Source organism: Xenopus tropicalis, chromosome 3 (genome assembly GCF_000004195.4).
Source record: "Xenopus tropicalis strain Nigerian chromosome 3, UCB_Xtro_10.0, whole genome shotgun sequence".
NCBI classification, from domain to species: domain Eukaryota; kingdom Metazoa; phylum Chordata; class Amphibia; order Anura; family Pipidae; genus Xenopus; species Xenopus tropicalis.
In genome coordinates, this window is record NC_030679.2 from 2,984,857 (window position 1) to 3,004,689 (window position 19,833).

General features: G+C 52.1%; 2 protein-coding genes across 2 annotated transcripts in view; both read right to left on the reverse strand.

Annotated features, from left to right (window-relative positions):
- The window catches only part of arntl2 (aryl hydrocarbon receptor nuclear translocator like 2), a 29,654-nt gene extending 13,510 nt beyond the window's left edge, over window positions 1–16,144 (reverse strand). Inside the window, 5 exon segments of the mRNA NM_001102828.1 lie at window positions 41–120; window positions 252–409; window positions 4,188–4,226; window positions 5,243–5,390; window positions 16,037–16,144. Coding sequence (NP_001096298.1) covers window positions 41–120; window positions 252–409; window positions 4,188–4,226; window positions 5,243–5,390; window positions 16,037–16,070 — 459 coding nt within the window. The 5' untranslated portion in view covers window positions 16,071–16,144.
- Window positions 1–19,833, reverse strand: part of stk38l (serine/threonine kinase 38 like) — a gene marked incomplete at its 3' end in the record, with an annotated part of 387,778 nt that overhangs the window by 358,371 nt on the left and 9,574 nt on the right.

Below are 19,833 nucleotides of genomic sequence, written 5' to 3' on the forward strand. Positions count from 1 at the left end.
GGAGGAACCCACAGAGGGGGAGTGGACCCCACAGACTCACCCTCAGGATTAACTGTTTCATCTCTTCGTGCTTCAGAAAGGAAGGCTTTGGGCTCTCGTCGGCGAATGAGGGGTTGGACCCTGGGAAGGGAAGGGACACGGGGAACAAGTAAAGCCTATCTAGCAATGTGTCCAGATTCCCTTTCTGCCAGGAAATGACATCCTCGGGGGCGGGGCTGACCGCACTGGGTGACACCCTGGGCCGGACTTACCTTTTAGCGACTTGAGGTGTTGGACGGCCATGCGCAGCACGGTGAGCTTGTCCGGTTTGCTGGGTAACGGGCCGCTCTGGGGGATCATGGCCGACAGGTTTTCAATCAAGTTGTTCATTTTCTCTCTGCGCCTCTTTTCTGTCTCTCTGTGCGCCTCCCTGCAAGGGCAAGTAACCCCTCCATTTCCTACTGTGTGCAACAGTTTGTGGGGGGGGGGAGTCCATTTCTGCTTCACTGCCTCTGGGTACTGGGAATGCCGGGGGGGCTGTAAGGTGCCACAGGACAGTGTATGTTATTGGGCTGGGGGGCTGTTTGTGCTCTGGGTACTGGGAATGCCGTAAGTGCCCACAGACAGTCACTATTTATTTGGGCTGGGGGGCTGTTTTGTGTCTGGGTACTGGGAATGCCTGGGCCACAGGACAGGGGCTGTAATGCCGGGGGGGCTGTAAGGTGCCACAGACATCACTATTTATTGGGCTGTGGGGGCTGTTTGTGCCTCTGCGTACTGGGAATGCCGGGGGGCTGTAAGTGCCACAGGGTCTGGGCTGGGGGGGGGGCTGTTTGTGCTCTGGGTACTGGGGAATGCCAGGGGGCTGTAAGGTGCCTCACTATTTATTGGGCTGGCTGTTTGTGCCTTCTGGGTACTGGGAAATGCCGGGGGGGCTGAAGTGCACAGACAGTCACTATTTAGTTGGGCGGGGGGGCGTTTGCTGCCTCGCGGTACTGGAATAGCCAGGGGCTGTAAGGTGCCACAGACAGTCACTATTTTTGGGCTGGGGGGGCTGTTTGTGCCTACTGGGTACTGGGATGCCAGGGGCGGCTGTAAGGTGCCACCAGACAGTCACTATTTATTGCTGGGGGGGCTGTTTGTGCCTCTGGGGTAACTGGGAATGCCAGGGGGGCTGTAAGGTGCCCACAGACAGTCACTTATATTTATTGGGGCTGGGGGGGTGGCTGTTTGTGCCTCTGGGTACTGGAATGCCGGGGGGGCCTGTAAGTGCCACAGACAGTCACTATTTATTGGGCTGGGGGCTGTTTGGCCTCTGGGTACTGGGAAAAGCCAGGGGGGCGTAAGGTGCCACAGCAGTCACTATTATTGGGCTGGGGGGGGCTGTTTGTGCTCTGGTACTGGAAGGCCGGGGGGCTGTAAGTGCCACAGACAGTCACTATTTATGCTGGGGGGCTGTTTTGTTGCCTCTGGGTACTGGGAATTGCCGGGGGGCTGTAAGGTGCCACAGACAGTCACTATTTATTCGGCTGGGGGGGCTGTTTGTGCCTCTGGGTACTGGAAATGCCAGGGGGGCTGTAAGGTGCACAGACAGTCACTATTATTGGCTGGGGGGGGCTGTTTGTGCCTCTGGGTACTGGAATGCGGGGGGGCTGTAAGGTGCCACAGACAGTCACTATTTATTGGGCTGGGGGGCTGTTTGTTGCCTCTGGGTACTGGAATGCCGGGGGGCTGTAAGGTGCCACAGACAGTCACTATTTATTGGGCTGGGGGGGCTGTTTGTGCCTCTGGGTACTGGGAATGCCGGGGGGGCTGTAAGGTGCCACAGACAGTCACTATTTATTGGGCTGGGGGGGCTGTTTGTGCCTCTGGGTACTGGGAATGCCGGGGGGGCTGTAAGGTGCCACAGACCAGTCACTATTTATTGGGCTGGGGGGGCTGTTTGTGCCTCTGGGTACTGGGAATGCCGGGGGGGCTGTAAGGTGCCACTGACAGTCACTATTTATTGGGCTGGGGGGGCGGTTTGTGTCTCTGGGGTACTGGGAATGCCAGGGGGGCTGTAAGGTGCCACAGACAGTCCTATTTATTGGGCTGGGGGGGGCTGTTTGTGCCTCTGGGTACTGGGAATGCCAGGGGGCTGTAAAGGTGCCACAGACCAGTCACTATTTATTGGGCTGGGGGGGGCTGTTTGTGCCTCTGGGTACTGGGAATGCCGGGGGGGGCTGTAAGTGCCACAGACAGTCACTATTTATTGGGCTGGGGGGGCTGTTTGTGCCTCTGGGGGTACTGGAATGCAGGGGGCTGTAAGGTGCCACAGACAGTCACTATTTATTGGGCTGGGGGGCTGTTTGTGCCTCTGGGTACTGGGAATGCCAGGGGGCTGTATGGTGCCACAGACAGTCACTATTTATTGGCTGGGGGGGCTGTTTGTGCCTCTGGGTACTGGGAATGCCAGGGGGCTGTAAGGTGCCACAGACAGTCACTATTTATTGGGCTGGGGGGGGCTGTTTGTGCCTCTGGGTACTGGGAATGCCAGGGGGGCTGTAAGGTGCCACAGACAGTCACTATTTATTGGGCTGGGGGGCTGTTGTGCCTCTGGGTACTGGAATGCCAGGGGGCTGTAAGGTGCCACAGACAGTCACTATTTATTGGGCTGGGGGGCTGTTTGTGCCTCTGGGTACTGGAATGCCGGGGGGGCTGTAAGGTGCCACAGACAGTCACTATTTATTGGGCTGGGGGGCTGTTTGTGCCTCTGGGTACTGGGAATGCCGGGGGGGCTGTAAGGTGCCACAGACAGTCTATTTATTGGGCTGGGGGGCTGGTTGTGCCTCTGGGTACTGGGAATGCCGGGGGGGCTGTAAGGTGCCACAGACAGTCACTATTTATTGGGCTGGGGGGGCTGTTTGTGCCTCTGGGTACTGGGAATGCCGGCGGGGCTGTAAGGTGCCACTGACAGTCACTATTTATTGGGCTGGGGGGGGCTGTTTGTGTCTCTGGGTACTGGGAATGCCAGGGGGGGCTGTAAGGTGCCACAGACAGTCACTATTTAATTGGCTGGGGGGGGCTGTTTGTGCCTCTGGGTACTGGAATGCCAGGGGGCTGTAAGGTGCCACAGACAGTCACTATTTATTGGGCTGGGGGGGCTGTTTGTGCCTCTGGGTACTGGGAATGCCCAGGGGGCTGTAAGGTGGCCACAGACAGTCACTATTTATTGGGCTGGGGGGGGCTGTTTGTGCCTCTGGGTACTGGGAATGCCAGGGGGCTGTAAGGTGCCACAGACAGTCACTATTTATTGGGCTGGGGGGGCTGTTTGTGGCCTCGGGTACTGGGAATGCCAGGGGCTGTAAGGTGCCACAGACAGTCACTATTTATTGGGCTGGGGGGGCTGTTTGTGCCTCTGGGTACTGGGAATGCCAGGGGGGCTGTAAGGTGCCACAGGACAGTCACTATTTATTGGGCTGGGGGGCTGTTTGTGCCTCTGGGTACTGGGAATGCCAGGGGGGCTGTAAGGTGCCACAGACAGTCACTATTTATTGGGCTGGGGGGGGCTGTTTGTGCCTCTGGGTACTGGGAATGCCGGGGGGGCTGTAAGGTGCCACAGACAGTCACTATTTATTGGGCTGGGGGGGGCTGTTTGTGCCTCTGGGTACTGGGAATGCCAGGGGGCTGTAAGGTGCCACAGACAGTCACTATTTATTGGGCTGGGGGGGCTGTTTGTGCCTCTGGGTACTGGGAATGCCGGGGGGGGCTGTAAGGTGCCACAGACAGTCACTGTTTATTGGGCTGGGGGGGCTGTTTGTGCCTCTGGGTACTGGGAATGCCGGGGGGGCTGTAAGGTGCCACAGACAGTCACTATTTATTGGGCTGGGGGGGGGGGCTGTTTGTGCCTCTGGGTACTGGGAATGCCAGGGGGGGGCTGTAAGGTGCCACAGACAGTCACTATTTATTGGGCTGGGGGGGGCTGTTTGTGCCTCTGGGTACTGGGAATGCCGGGGGGGCTGTAAGGTGCCACAGACAGTCACTATTTATTGGGCTGGGGGGGGGCTGTTTGTGCCTCTGGGTACTGGGAATGCCAGGGGGGCTGTAAGGTGCCACAGACAGTCACTATTTATTGGGCTGGGGGGGGCTGTTTGTGCCTCTGGGTACTGGGAATGCCAGGGGGGGCACACAGAGCACCCTATTGGTACCCGCTGGCCTGTCCAACTTACCTTCCCTGAGTGTCATTCACGTCTGATCCTTCAGTGACTCTGTGAGCAGGAAAATAAAATGTAAATACGGGTGACCAAATGCAGGGGGGACATTTTTTCCTCATTGGGGCCCCGTTATTCTCATCTACTTTGGCCCTCGGCCCAGGTGACCAATGGGTTAGTAGGTCCCAGGGCTACCCCCAGTAATCACGGCCCTCCCCTCAGGGGATTCCCATTATTAGTGCACTGTTACCTGGGGCCCCTGGGTGGTAAAATGGGGCCCCAATGAAAAATAAAGTGCCCCTCCCATACATGGCCACACACCTGACCCACCCTGACCCCTCCCTATTTAAGCCAAACTCCTCCCAAGGTCCAATCCCTAATTATGCCAAATCCCACCCACAAAATGCCCCTCCCATATATGGCCACTCACCTGACCCACCTTGGCCCCTCCCTATTTATGCCAAAGTCCACCCAAGGTCAACTCCCTAATTATGCCAAATCCCACCCACAAAATGCCCCTCCCATACATGGCCACACACCTGACCCACCCTGGCCCCTCCCTATTTATGCCAAACTCCACCCACAAAATGCCACTCCCATACTTGGCCACACACACCTGACCCACCCTGGCCACTCCCTATTTATGCCAAACTCCACCCACAAAATGCCACTCCCATACATGGCCACACACCTGACCCACCTTGGCCCCTCCCTATTTATGCCAAACTCAACCCAAGGTCAACTCCCTAATTATGCCTAACCCCACCCACAAAATGCCCCTCCCATACATGGCCACACACCTGACCCACCATGGCCACTCCCTATTTATGCCAAACTCCACCCACAAAATGCCCCTCCCATACATGGCCACACACCTGACCCACCATGGCCCCTCCCTATTTATGCCAAACTCCACCCAAGGTCAACTCCCTAATTATTCCAAATCCCACCCACAATCTGCCTAAGCCCTGCCCACTCATTGCATAGCCTGTGTATGTCACTCTCCCATGATTACAGTACCCCCAGTAGTGGGGGGCGGGGCTAACAAACTGGAAAGGCTTGGGGTGACTTACTGGTTGTCGGAATCGCTGGCTTTCCGCTTCCTGGGAAACTCCAAGGCGCTGGGCCCCAAGGAGCTGGAGGTGACGAGGGTCGGCGCGGGTTTGGGGCCCAGGATGGAAGAGACGGCCAGGCACTCCTTGGGCTCCATCATTAGGGTATCTGTGGGGGCAACAAGCACTGGTCAGGCAGGGCAATACCAACCTGGCTAATGGGGGTCAGCAACCCCCCCCCCCCCCCATCCCAACTATTCAAGGGGAACTTAACCTCTACATTTGTCATTTGCAACAATAAAATTGATTTTTCTTGATTTTGCCTGTTTCTGGTTTTACCCTCAGTTCTTCTGCCCAAACCCGCAGGACGGGGTTAATAAAGGGGCGGAGCCAACATGCAAGCGAGCCAGTAGAGCAACAAGGGAGCCGGTGTTTCCCGCGCGGCAGGGAGAGGCGCCAGGATCCGTGTTTGGCACAAACAGACTTTTCATTAACTCAGGTATTTCTCATTCATCCTGTGTAACTGCCCCGGGGGCAAATCATCTACTTCCTTGTTTATCCCAACGCAGCCGCCTATGACTCACTGTGGCGCTGAGCCCCAGTCACATGGTCCTACAGCCTGTTACACCTAGCATAGGCCTCTCAGCCAGCAGTGCTGTAATGTATATAAGCCCCCCCCCCCAGGGGAAGCACAGACACATGGGTACCGGGAAATACACTCCCCCGTGCACAGGAAGCAGAGACAGTCACATGGGTACCGGGAAATACACTCCCCCGTGCACAGGAAGCAGAGACAGTCACACGGGTACCAGGAAATACACTCCCCCATGCAAAGGAAGCAGAGACAGTCACACGGGTACCAGGAAATACACTCCCCCGTGCAAAGGAAGCAGAGACAGTCACACGGGTACCGGGAAATACACTCCCCCGTGCAAAGGAAGCAGAGACAGTCACACGGGTACCAGGAAATACACTCCCCCATGCAAAGGAAGCAGAGACAGTCACACGGGTACCAGGAAATACACTCCCCCGTGCAAAGGAAGCAGAGACAGTCACACGGGTACCAGGAAATACACTCCCCCATGCAAAGGAAGCAGAGACAGTCACACGGGTACCAGGAAATACACTCCCCCGTGCACAGGAAGCAGAGACAGTCACACGGGTACCAGGAAATACACTCCCCCATGCAAAGGAAGCAGAGACAGTCACACGGGTACCAGGAAATACAGTAACTATACCACAAAGGGTTAATGCAGTGATTAAGCTGGGGGGCTGCCCAAAGCATGGAGGTCAGGGGAGGGATCAGCGCTAATCAGCTTTGCCTGGGCCTCCTGCTTACACGACCCCCCACCCCCATATCTCTCTATTGATTCTCAGCAGCAATCTGGGCTAGTTCTGTAGGGGGGCAAAATGTACTGTATATACCCTGCAGTGGTAAAATCAGCCTATTTGCCCCCCCCCCCACCAATTACCTCCTGAGAGAGCTGCAGAGGCCACAGCACCCCTCCCCCAGTCTGCCCCCCCCCCCCCCAGTGGTATCGCCAGGCCCCTCGGGGGGGGGGGGGTGATGGGCCAAGGTGCCAAATTCAGGCCCAAATCACTATGTTGTGCAAGCTGTGTCCCCCTGTGACCTGCGCATGATGCAGGGAGGCAAGTCTTAACCCCCAGGCAGAGACGCTCAGGATTCCTCCCTGCTGCTGCTGCAGATTAAGCCGCGCACAGAAGGGAACCGGCCCACTAACCTAAATACTTATAAATACCCCGGCAGACAGTCGGCCCGGCTAAACCCCTCCATATAAAGTAACTGGAGCAGGATTAAGGGGGGGCGCGCAGAGATAAAATTGTCACTGCGACTCCCGCTGAGCTGTTTAAAGTCAGAAATCAATTTATCTGGCGGATCGGTCACAACAAAGGGAACACGGGGCCTTGGATTTAAATACAACTCGCTCAGGAGCCCCCAGGCCTTCCCTATTTATATTTAGGTCTCTGAGCGGCTCCCTCCGTGGACACTGCTCGCTGGTTGCTAGGGTCTCTGGCCCTAGAAACAGGTCACGTGGGTGTACTATCTACATAGGCTGGCAAGGGGGTTTGCCTAGGACAAAGCCAGGCATTCTATCTACACAGATTCTATCTATAACGTAATAACAATTAGGGATGTAACAAACAGGATTTGGTTCCGGATTCAGCCTGATCCCCGAAGGATTTGGATCCAGAACCCTTATACAGTGCCAAACTGTGGGGCTGGCCCAGTGCCCTGGCTACGGAGCCCCAACCTTGTTATGGCTAAGGGGGCCCAGCCTGAAGGCCAGTTAGGGGGGATTTGGGGTGAGTGCTTATTTGTGCCCTGGGTACCCCTGGAACTATAGCGGGGTGACTGTTACCCCAATGTTTCTATATATCTGTAACCTTGTTATGGGCTAAGGGGGCCCAGCCTGAAGGCCAGTTAGGGGGGGATTTGGGGGAGTGCTTATTTGTGCCCTGCGGTACCCCTGGAACTATAGCGGGGTGACTGTTACCCCAATGTTTCTATATATCTGTAACCTTGTTATGGGCTAAGGGGGCCCAGCCTGAAGGCCAGTTAGGGGGGATTTGGGGTGAGTGCTTATTTGTGCCCTGGGTACCCCTGGAACTATAGCGGGGTGACTGTTACCCCAATGTTTCTATATATCTGTAACCCTGTTATGGGCTAAGGGGGCCCAGCCTGAAGGCCAGTTAGGGGGGGATTTGGGGTGAGTGCTTATTTGTGCCCTGGGTACCCCTGGAACTATAGCGGGGTGACTGTTACCCCAATGTTTCTATATATCTGTAACCTTGTTATGGGCTAAGGGGGCCCAGCCTGAAGGCCAGTTAGGGGGGGATTTGGGGTGAGTACTTATTTGTGCCCTGGGTACCCCTGGAACTATAGCGGGGTGACTGTTACCCCAATGTTTCTATATATCTGTAACCTTGTTATGGCTAAGGGGGCCCAGCCTGAAGGCCAGTTAGGGGGGATTTGGGGTGAGTACTTATTTGTGCCCTGGGTACCCCTGGAACTATAGTGGGGTGACTGTTACCCCCAATGTTTCTATATATCTGTAACCTTGTTATGGGCTAAGGGGGGCCCAGCCTGAAGGCCAGTTAGGGGGGGATTTGGGGTGAGTGCTTATTTGTGCCCTGGGTACCCCTGGAACTATAGCGGGGTGACTGTTACCCCAATGTTTCTATATATCTGTAACCTTGTTATGGGCTAAGGGGGCCCAGCCTGAAGGCCAGTTAGGGGGGATTTGGGGTGAGTGCTTATTTGTGCCCTGGGTACCCCTGGAACTATAGCGGGGTGACTGTTACCCCAATGTTTCTATATATCTGTAACCTTGTTATGGGCTAAGGGGGCCCAGCCTGAAGGCCAGTTAGGGGGGGATTTGGGGTGAGTGCTTATTTGTGCCCTGGGTACCCCTGGAACTATAGCAGGGTAACTGTTACCCCAATGTTTCTATATATCTGTAACCTTGTTATGGGCTAAGGGGGCCCAGCCTGAAGGCCAGTTAGGGGGGGATTTGGGGTGAGTGCTTGTGCCCTGGGTACCCCTGGAAACTATAGCGGGGTGACTGTTACCCCAATGTTTCTATATATCTGTAACCTTGTTATGGGCTAAGGGGGCCCAGCCTGAAGGCCAGTTAGGGGGGGATTTGGGGTGAGTGCTTATTTGTGCCCTGGGTACCCCTGGAACTATAGCGGGGTGACTGTTACCCCAATGTTTTCTATATATCTGTAACCTTGTTATGGGCTAAGGGGGCCCAGCCTGAAGGCCAGTTAGGGGGGGATTTGGGGTGAGTGCTTGTGCCCTGGGTACCCCTGGAACTATAGCGGGGTGACTGTTACCCCAATGTTTCTATATATCTGTAACCTTGTTATGGGCTAAGGGGGCCCAGCCTGAAGGCCAGTTAGGGGGGGATTTGGGGTGAGTGCTTATTTGTGCCCTGGGTACCCCTGGAACTATAGCGGGGTGACTGTTACCCCAATGTTTCTATATATCTGTAACCTTGTTATGGGCTAAGGGGGCCCAGCCTCTTTAATAATGACATATAAGCGTCAGCTCTTCGCTCTCCCGCACTCAATGAGTCACGCCTATTGCATTTCTAGCCTAACAAGCCCTATCTAGCAGTCCGGGCAGACTCACTTAAAGTCATATCGCTCCCTGACATCACGTGACTTGCCCCGAGCAGGACGCAGTTGCCCCCACTCTCCGCCATAGAGTTTCCCATACACTAAGCTGCCAGAAAGTGAGCCTGGCCAGGCCGGCAGATAGGTGGAACAGTACAGACATGGCTGATGCCGATCAGGGAAAGGGTTAATCTAGCTGGGGCAGAAGCAGGGATCTCTGGGAAGGGAAACAATGCCAACCAGCGAGCTCGTGAGAGTCACGCCCTGACCTACTTTCCGTGGCAATGACTAAGGCAGAGGCGGGGCTATATGGGCACGCAATATGGGCATAATGGCACGGCCGCGCAAAAAATGGGTCACGTGGCTCTTTCCGGTGTCCGAGGGAAGTCTTTAAAGTGTTACTATGTTATAGAATAGCCCATTCTAAGCAACTTTTCAATTGGTCTTCATAATTTATTTTTTATGGTTTTTGAATTATTTGCCGTCTTCTTCTGTATCTTCAAATGGGGGTCGCTGACCCCGGCAGCCAAACCCTTTTGCTCTGTGAGGCTCCAGTTTTATTGTTATTGTTACTTTTTATTCCTTATCTTTCTATTCAGCCCCTCCCCTGTTCATATTCCTGTCTCTCATTCAAACCACTGCCTGGTTGCTAGGTTAAATTGAGCCCTGGCAACCACACAGCTGCTGAAATTTCCAACCTGGAGTGCCGCTGTGCAAAAAGCTAAAAAATTCAAAAACCGCAAATAATAAAATGTGAAGACCAATTTTATCCCGGGGGTCAATAACTTTGGGGGCTGCCCCTTTCCCACTGAGCCCTGGTTTGAGGGGCCCCAGACTAGGCGGTTATTAATAATAATAATAATAATAATAATAATAAGAGTATAGGGCGGGCAGTAGATCCAGTTACAGAAGGGACTGCCTGTACTCGGCCCATTCATTTCCCATAAACGTGAGGCTCAGTGGCGGCTCCTGTTCCTGCCGCGCCCAATGGCGTTCCTCTTACTCACAGGGTTTATTTTAGATTCGCTAAGGAGTAAGTTACATGTCATCACCCCCGGGAGCAGCCAGCAAGGATATTATTGCAGCATGTGTGTGTGTATAGTAAGGCTGTGACTGAATGTCACAGTGACTGTCTCTGCTTCCTGTGCACGGGGGAGTGTATTTCCTGGTACCCGTGTGACTGTCTCTGTTTCCTTTGCACGGGGGAGTGTATTTCCTGGTACCCGTGTGACTGTCTCTGCTTCCTTTGCACGGGGGAGTGTATTTCCCGGTACCCATGTGACTGTCTCTGCTTCCTTTGCACGGGGGAGTGTATTTCCTGGTACCCGTGTGACTGTCTCTGCTTCCTTTGCACGGGGGAGTGTATTTCCCGGTACCCATGTGACTGTCTCTGCTTCCTTTGCACGGGGGAGTGTATTTTCCTGGTACCCGTGTGTGACTGTCTCTGCTTCCTTTGCACGGGGGGAGTGTATTTCCTGGTACCCGTGTGACTGTCTCTGCTTCCTTTGCACGGGGGGAGTGTATTTCCCGGTACCCGTGTGGCTGTCTCTGCTTCCTTTGCACGGGGGAGTGTATTTGCCGGTACCCATGTGACTGTCTCTGCTTCCTTTGCACGGGGGAGTGTATTTCCCGGTACCCATGTGACTGTCTCTGCTTCCTTTGCACGGGGGAGTGTATTTCCCGGTACCCATGTGACTGTCTCTGCTTCCTTTGCACGGGGGAGTGTATAACGACATACTAAATCTTGTGTAAATGGAGTTGAGAGAAAGTGGCGGTGAGGGAGTTCACATGATGCTGTACCCCACCCCAATGAAAATAAAGAAAGGATAATGAAATCCCCCCGTGAAACAAAGCTGCCTGCAGGAAGACCAACTGCAAGTCTGGACATCATCAGACTCAGCACAAAATAAAGACTCCCAAATGTGGACTTAGCAATGGCAGCCCAACAGGCTCAGGAGCGCCACCCTCAGTATAGGGAAGGTACTGGCCCTGGCACCCAGTCTGTAGGGTTATTGTTGCCAAAACAGATGAAGCTGTTGGAAAAAACAAATCTATCTGGGAAGTTGTATCAGGAGTCAGAACCAGCAGTGCAGAGAAGGGAAAGGGACAGACACAGTGACAGTTACACATAACTATAAACCCAGTGAGAATGAGGGATGAATGGGTATTGGGGAGTTGTATCAGGAGTCAGAACCAGCAGTGCAGGGAAGGGAAAGGGACAGACACAGTGACAGTTACACATAACTATAAACCCAGTGAGAATGAGGGATGAATGGATATTGGGGAGTTGTATCAGGAGTCAGAACCAGCAGTGCAGGGAAGGGAAAGGGACAGACACAGTGACAGTTACACATAACTATAAACCCAGTGAGAATGAGGAATGAATGGATATTGGGGAGTTGTATCAGGAGTCAGAACCAGCAGTGCAGGGAAGGGAAAGGGACAGACACAGTGACAGTTACACATAACTATAAACCCAGTGAGAATGAGGGATGAATGGATATTGGGGAGTTGTATCAGGAGTCAGAACCAGCAGTGCAGGGAAGGGAAAGGGACAGACACAGTGACAGTTACACATAACTATAAACCCAGTGAGAATGAGGAATGAATGGGTATTGGGGAGTTGTATCAGGAGTCAGAACCAGCAGTGCAGGGAAGGGAAAGGGACAGACACAGTGACAGTTACACATAACTATAAACCCAGTGAGAATGAGGGATGAATGGATATTGGGGAGTTGTATCAGGAGTGAGAACCAGCAGTGCAGGGAAGGGAAAGGGACAGACACAGTGACAGTTACACATAACTATAAACCCAGTGAGAATGAGGGATGAATGGGTATTGGGGAGTTGTATCAGGAGTCAGAACCAGCAGTGCAGGGAAGGGAAAGGGACAGACACAGTGACAGTTACACATAACTATAAACCCAGTGAGAATGAGGGATGAATGGGTATTGGGGAGTTGTATCAGGAGTCAGAACCAGCAGTTCAGGGAAGGGAAAGGGACAGACACAGTGACAGTTACACATAACTATAAACCCAGTGAGAATGAGGGATGAATGGATATTGGGGAGTTGTATCAGGAGTCAGAACCAGCAGTGCAGGGAAGGGAAAGGGACAGACACAGTGACAGTTACACATAACTATAAACCCAGTGAGAATGAGGAATGAATGGATATTGGGGAGTTGTATCAGGAGTCAGAACCAGCAGTGCAGGGAAGGGAAAGGGACAGACACAGTGACAGTTACACATAACTATAAACCCAGTGAGAATGAGGAATGAATGGATATTGGGGAGTTGTATCAGGAGTCAGAACCAGCAGTGCAGGGAAGGGAAAGGGACAGACACAGTGACAGTTACACATAACTATAAACCCAGTGAGAATGAGGAATGAATGGATATTGGGGAGTTGTATCAGGAGTCAGAACCAGCAGTGCAGGGAAGGGAAAGGACAGGCACAGTGACAGTTACACATAACTATAAACCCAGTGAGAATGAGGAATGAATGGATATTGGGGAGTTGTATCAGGAGTCAGAACCAGCAGTGCAGGGAAGGGAAAGGGACAGACACAGTGACAGTTACACATAACTATAAACCCAGTGAGAATGAGGAATGAATGGATATTGGGGAGTTGTATCAGGAGTCAGAACCAGCAGTGCAGGGAAGGGAAAGGGACAGACAGTTGCATGTAAGTAACTGAGGACACAGTGAGGACAGAAGCAGAGAGACGCAGGGGGGTAAGTACAGAGGGCAGTAAGGGGTAAGTACAGGGATGGGAGAGGGTAGGAGGGGGGGTTTGGGTGAGTAGATAGACAAATAACACTCACTGTGGCAGGTAAGTACTCATGCAGGCGAGTAGGATAATAGGTACATAATAGAGAACTCTATGCTTGAGGGGTACCAGGGCAGCCGAGTAGGTAGGTACCGGGGCAGTTATACAGACACTACAGCTTGTTGCCAGAGAGGGTAAGTAACTGGCAGCACAAAATGGGAAAAGGAAACGATGACGGCTGTCAGGGATAGTTAGAAGGCAAATAGGCAAAAGGGCAATAAACAGTGGGGCATGGCATTGTGCCAGGTGGGGTACTGGGGCAGGTGAATAGGTGGGTAGGTACAAGGGCAGGGTGGGTAGGTAACTTGGCAATAGCAAGTAGGGGTACCGTGCCAATAGAACCGAGCCAACAGAACCGAGGGTACCGTGCCAACAGAACCGAGGGCACCCTGCCAACAGAACCGAGGGCACCGTGCCAACAGAACCGAGGGTACCGTGCCAATAGAACAGAGGGTACCGTGCCAATAGAACAGAGGGTACCGTGCCAATAGAACCGAGGGTACAGTGCCAATAGAACCGAGGGCACCGTGCCAATAGAACCGAGGGCACCGTGCCAATAGAACCGAGGGCAACGTGCCAATAGAACCGAGGGTACCGTGCCAATAGAACAGAGGGTACCGTGCCAATAGGAATGAGGGTACCGTGCCAATAGAACCGAGGGTACCATGCCAATAGAACCGAGGGTACCGTGCCAATAGAACCGAGGGTACGTGCCAATAGAACCGAGGGTACGTGCCAATAGAACCGAGGGTACGTGCCAATAGAACCGAGGGTACGTGCCAATAGAACCGAGGGTACGTGCCAATAGAACGAGGGTACGTGCCAATAGAACCGAGGGTACGTGCCAATAGGAATGAGGGTAGCGTGCCAATAGAACCGAGGGTACCGTGCCAATAGAACCGAGGGTACCGTGCCAATAGAACCGAGGGTACCGTGCCAATAGAACCGAGGGTACGGCCAATAGGAATGAGGGTACCATGCCAATAGAACAGAGGGTACCGTGCCAATAGAACAGAGGGTACCGTGCCAATAGAACAGAGGGTACCGTGCCAATAGAACCGAGGTACCGTGCCAATAGAACCGAGGGTACCGTGCCAATAGAACCGAGGGTACCGTGCCAATAGAACCGAGGGTACCGTGCCAATAGAACCGAGGGTACCGTGCCAATAGAACCGAGGGTACGTGCCAATAGGAATGAGGGTACCGTGCCAATAGAACAGAGGGTACCGTGCCAATAGAACCGAGGGTACGTGCCAATAGAGCCGAGGGTACGTGCCAATAGAACCGAGGGTACGTGCCAATAGAACCGAGGGTACGTGCCAATAGGAATGAGGGTACCGTGCCAATAGGAATGAGGGTACCGTGCCAATAGAACCGAGGGTACCGTGCCAATAGAACCGAGGGTACGTGCCAATAGAGCCGAGGGTACGTGCCAATAGAGCGAGGGTACGTGCCAATAGAACCGAGGGTACGTGCCAATAGGAATGAGGGTAGCATGCCAATAGGAATGAGGGTAGCGTGCCAATAGAACCAAGGGTACCGTGCCAATAGAACAGAGGGTACCGTGCCAATAGAAAAGAAGGTACGGTGCCAATAGAACCGAGGGTACCGTGCCAATAGAACCGAGGGTACCGTGCCAATAGAACCGAGGGTACCGTGCCAATAGAACCGAGGGTACCGTGCCAATAGAACCGAGGGTACCGTGCCAATAGAACCGAGGGTACGTGCCAATAGAACCGAGGGTACCGTGCCAATAGAACCGAGGGTACCGTGCCAATAGAACCGAGGGTACCGTGCCAATAGAACCGAGGGTACCGTGCCAATAGAACCGAGGGTACCGTGCCAATAGAACCGAGGGTACCGTGCCAATAGAACCGAGGGTACGTGCCAATAGAACCGAGGGTACCGTGCCAATAGAACCGAGGGTACCGTGCCATAGAACCGAGGTACCGTGCCAATAGAACCGAGGGTACCGTGCCAATAGAACCGAGGGTACCGTGCCAATAGAACCGAGGGTACCGTGCCAATAGAACGAGGGGTACCGTGCCAATGGAACGGAGGGCTACTGTGCCAATGGAACGGAGGGGTACCGTGCCAATAGAACCAAGGGTACCGTGCCAATAGAACCGAGGGTACAATAGAACGGAGGTTACTGTGCCAATAGAACAGAGGGGTAGTAGGGCAGGTAGGCACTGGGGCAGGTGAATAGGTGGGCACTGGGGCAGGTGGATAGGTGGGCACTGGGGCAGGTGAAGAGGTGGGCACTGGGGCAGGTGGATAGGTGGGCACTGGGGCAGGTGGATAGGTGGGCACTGGGGCAGGTGAAGAGGTGGGCACTGGGGCAGGTGGATAGGTGGGCACTAGGGTAGGTGGACACTGGGGCAGGTGGATAGGTGGGCACTAGGGTAGGTGGCCACTGGGGCAGGTGAATAGGTGGGCACTAGGGTATGTGAATAGGTGGGCACTGGGGCAGGTGGACAGCTGGGTACTAAGGTAGGTGGGCATTAGGGTAGGTGGGTACTAAGGTAGGTGGGTAGGTGAATACTAAGGTAGGTGGGCATTAGGGTAGGTGGGTACTAAGGTAGGTGGGTAGGTGAATACTAAGGTAGGTGGGTAGGTGGGCATTAGGATAGGTGGGTACTAAGGTGGGTGGGTACTAAGGTAGGTGGGCATTAGGGTAGGTGGGCACTAAGGTGGGTGAGTAGGTAGGTGAGTACCCGGACACAGGAGTACAGTGGGCGAGTAGGGAAAAGGGCGCTAGGGCAGATACACAGACAGGTAAGTAACAGGGCAGCAGACTCGGTAGGTAAGTGAGAGGACATTACGGTAGAAAAACAGACTCACCGGGCATTTCGTCCGACACCGCACCGGCCGCCATCTCCTCCTCCTCCCGCCCCTCCCAGGGCACCAGCGGCGCCTCTCGCCTTCTGGCTCGTCCTCACTCTCTCCGGCTTCTCCCTGTCAGCCGGCCCCGCCCCCTGCCCGCACCGCCCTCGCTCATTGGCCAATGGATTCTCGCGAGAACGTCCGGGCGAAGTTCCCGCCGTCTCCTTGGAAACCGTAAAAGCTTCTCTCAGAGCCCCTCAGGGAACCCGGAAGTAGAGTGCGGAACTGGCACAGACACCCGGGCCCACTGATACCGGATACCCCACCCCCTGTGTATAATGAGGAAATGTGGGGAGGAGTAGTTCAATTTATATGAGTCAGGTCGTTAAAGGGGTTAAAGAGTAATATCCTGAGACAATTTGCAATTGGTCTTTGTTTTTAATTATTTTACATTTTGTTCAGCAGCTCTCCAGTTTGGAATTTTAGCAGCTATCTGGTTGCTAGGGTCCACTTAACCTTAGCAACCAGGGAGTGGTTTGAGCGAGTGACTGGTATATGAATAGGGGAGGGGCTGAATAGAAAGATAAGGAATAAAAAGTAACAATAACAATAAAACTGGAGCCTCACAGAGCAATAGGTTTTTGGTTGCTAGGGTCCAAGTTACCTTAGTAACCAGGGAGTGGTTTGAATGAGAGACAGGTATATGAATAGGGGAGGGGCTGAATAGAAAGATAAGGAATAAAAAGTAACAATAACAATAAAACTGGAGCCTCACAGAGCAATAGGGTTTGGTTGCTAGGGTCCAAGGTACCTTAGTAACCAGGGAGTGGTTTGGATGAGAGACAGGAATATGAATAGGGGAGGGGCTGAATAGAAAGATAAGGAATAAAAAGTAACAATAACAATAAAACTGGAGCCTCACAGAGCAATAGGGTTTGGTTGCTAGGGTCCAAGGTACCTTAGTAACCAGGGAGTGGTTTGGATGAGAGACAGGAATATGAATAGGGGAGGGGCTGAATAGAAAGATAAGGAATAAAAAGTAACAATAACAATAAAACTGGAGCCTCACAGAGCAATAGGGTTTGGCTGCCGGGGTCAGTGACCCCCATTTTGAAAGCTGCAAAGAGTCAGAAGGAGGCAAATTAATCAAAAAGTATAAAAGATAAAATAAATGAAGACCAATTGCAAAGTTGCCAGGAATAGGATAACTAAACCTTACCGTAAAGGTGAACCGCCCCTTTAATTGCAGCACAGTAATGAGTCCAGGAAGTAGCTGAGGGGAGATTAAAGGGGCGGGTCACCTTTACGGTAACATTTAGTACGTTATACAATGACCTATTTCTAGCAACTTTGCAATTGGTCTTCATTGATTTTTTCTTTTTTTTTTATTTATTTGCCCCCCTCTTCTATATCTTTCCAGCTTTCAATTGGGGGGGTCAGTGACCCCGACAGCCAAAACTTGTGTGAACTTACAATTGTATTGTTATTATTGTTACTTTTTATTATTCAAATGACACTGTCAATTGATACGGTTATTATCATGGTAACGTTTTCCAAATTCTAAAGATGGGAGATTGAAAGTGATTGGTTCCAACTAAGTGTCAGCGTGGGGGGGGGGGGGGGGTAATTGCTTTCTATTAACAGACTGAAGTAAAATCAGTTATTTGAGCTTCTCCCACTAGAGGGAGCTATTTCTGCATCAAATTAATACCCGACGCTTTCCCTAGTCCTAATCCTTCTGCCTGTGTTTGTACTACTTACACTGTACAGCATTGTACTCTATATATATATATATACTGCAGTGCATTTATATCTCTCTTTCTCTACAGGCTATGAGCAAACTTAGGGGGCTGTTCCTGCTGAATTGTGCTTAGTACAGGGGAATCCCTATGTGCCATAGTTTTATGGTATCTCTCTGTACAGGCTATGGGCAAACTTAGGGGGCTGTTCCTGCTGAATTGTGCTTAGTACAGGGGAATCCCTATGTGCCATAGTTTTATGGTATCTCTCTGTACAGGCTATGGGCAAACTTAGGGGGCTGTTCCTGCTGAATTGTGCTTAGTACAGGGGAATCCCTATGTGCCATAGTTTTATGGTATCTCTCTGTACAGGCTATGGGCAAACTTAGGGGGCTGTTCCTGCTGAATTCTGCTTAGTACAGGGGAATCCCTATGTGCCATAGTTTTATGGTATCTCTCTGTACAGGCTATGAGCAAACTTAGGGGGCTGTTCCTGCTGAATTGTGCTTAGTACAGGGGAATCCCTATGTGCCATAGTTTTATGGTATCTCTCTGTACAGGCTATGGGCAAACTTAGGGGGCTGTTCCTGCTGAATTGTGCTTAGTACAGGGGAATCCCTATGTGCCATAGTTTTATGGTATCTCTCTGTACAGGCTATGGGCAAACTTAGGGGGCTGTTCCTGCTGAATTGTGCTTAGTACAGGGGAATCCCTATGTGCCATAGTTTTATGGTATCTCTCTGTACAGGCTATGGGCAAACTTAGGGGGCTGTTCCTGCTGAATTGTGCTTAGTACAGGGGAATCCCTATGTGCCATAGTTTTATGGTATCTCTCTGTACAGGCTATGGGCAAACTTAGGGGGCTGTTCCTGCTGAATTGTGCTTAGTACAGGGGAATCCCTATGTGCCATAGTTTTATGGTATCTCTCTGTACAGGCTATGGGCAAACTTAGGGGGCTGTTCCTGCTGAATTGTGCTTAGTACAGGGGAATCCCTATGTGCCATAGTTTTATGGTATCTCTCTGTACAGGCTATGGGCAAACTTAGGGGGCTGTTCCTGCTGAATTGTGCTTAGTACAGGGGAATCCCTATGTGCCATAGTTTTATGGTATCTCTCTGTACAGGCTATGGGCAAACTTAGGGGGCTGTTTCTGCTGAATTGTGCTTAGTACAGGGGAACATACATTACTATCAGTACAAAGAGAGAGACACAGACAGTAAATGACACGTCGGTAACAGTGATTTTATTGAAGCCAGACATTTGTACAAAGCGACAGTCGCGGCGCCAGCAATTCACACAACAGATCCCAAACAATCAAAAAAATGTAAAAAAATTTAAAAAACCACATGCGCCCCAATATAATGAGAGGAGGAGGAGGAGGATGAGATGAAGGAAAGAGCCTTTCAGGCGAGACGTCATTTTATGAATCAGTCTTATAGAGTTGCACTGGGGTCTCATTCTCCCAGAATGCAATGCAGGCAGGTGGGGGTTAAATCTCTGGGTTGGGGGGTTCAGAAGCAATCTCAGTGCACAAAGGCTACAGGGGGTGTAGTATTATGTTTTTATTGATTTAGCCTTTTGTTTTGCAGCTATCCAGTTGCTAGGGTCTGCTTTACCCTAGCAACCATGCATTGCTTTGAGAGAGAGACTGAAAGATGAACAGAAATAACAGGTCAGTCAGATCTCAATAATTTCTTTTCCTATTTGGCGTTACTTGCCCTTGAAGATAGGAGCAAACCTACTGTCCACAATAGAATAAACAACACCCCCCCCCCCTGCAGTGCCTGCCAATCGCTGAGCAGCAGCAGCCTGGTTGGCAGGTCAGAAAGCCCTTTGGAAAAGTGAAAGGATAAATCTGTCTAAGGGGTCAGATTTATTTATTATATTACATTGCTCATTATATATATAAGCTAATTAATCAGATACAGTCTATTAACACAATCACATCTATTAACTGTAACTCCCCTTACAGCTTAATATTGCCCCTGCCCTCATGTATTATTTCCTCTTCTGCCCCCTCTTCTGGGGCAGGAAGCTGAATTAAAGGAACGTGACTCGCCGCCATCAGGCGCTTA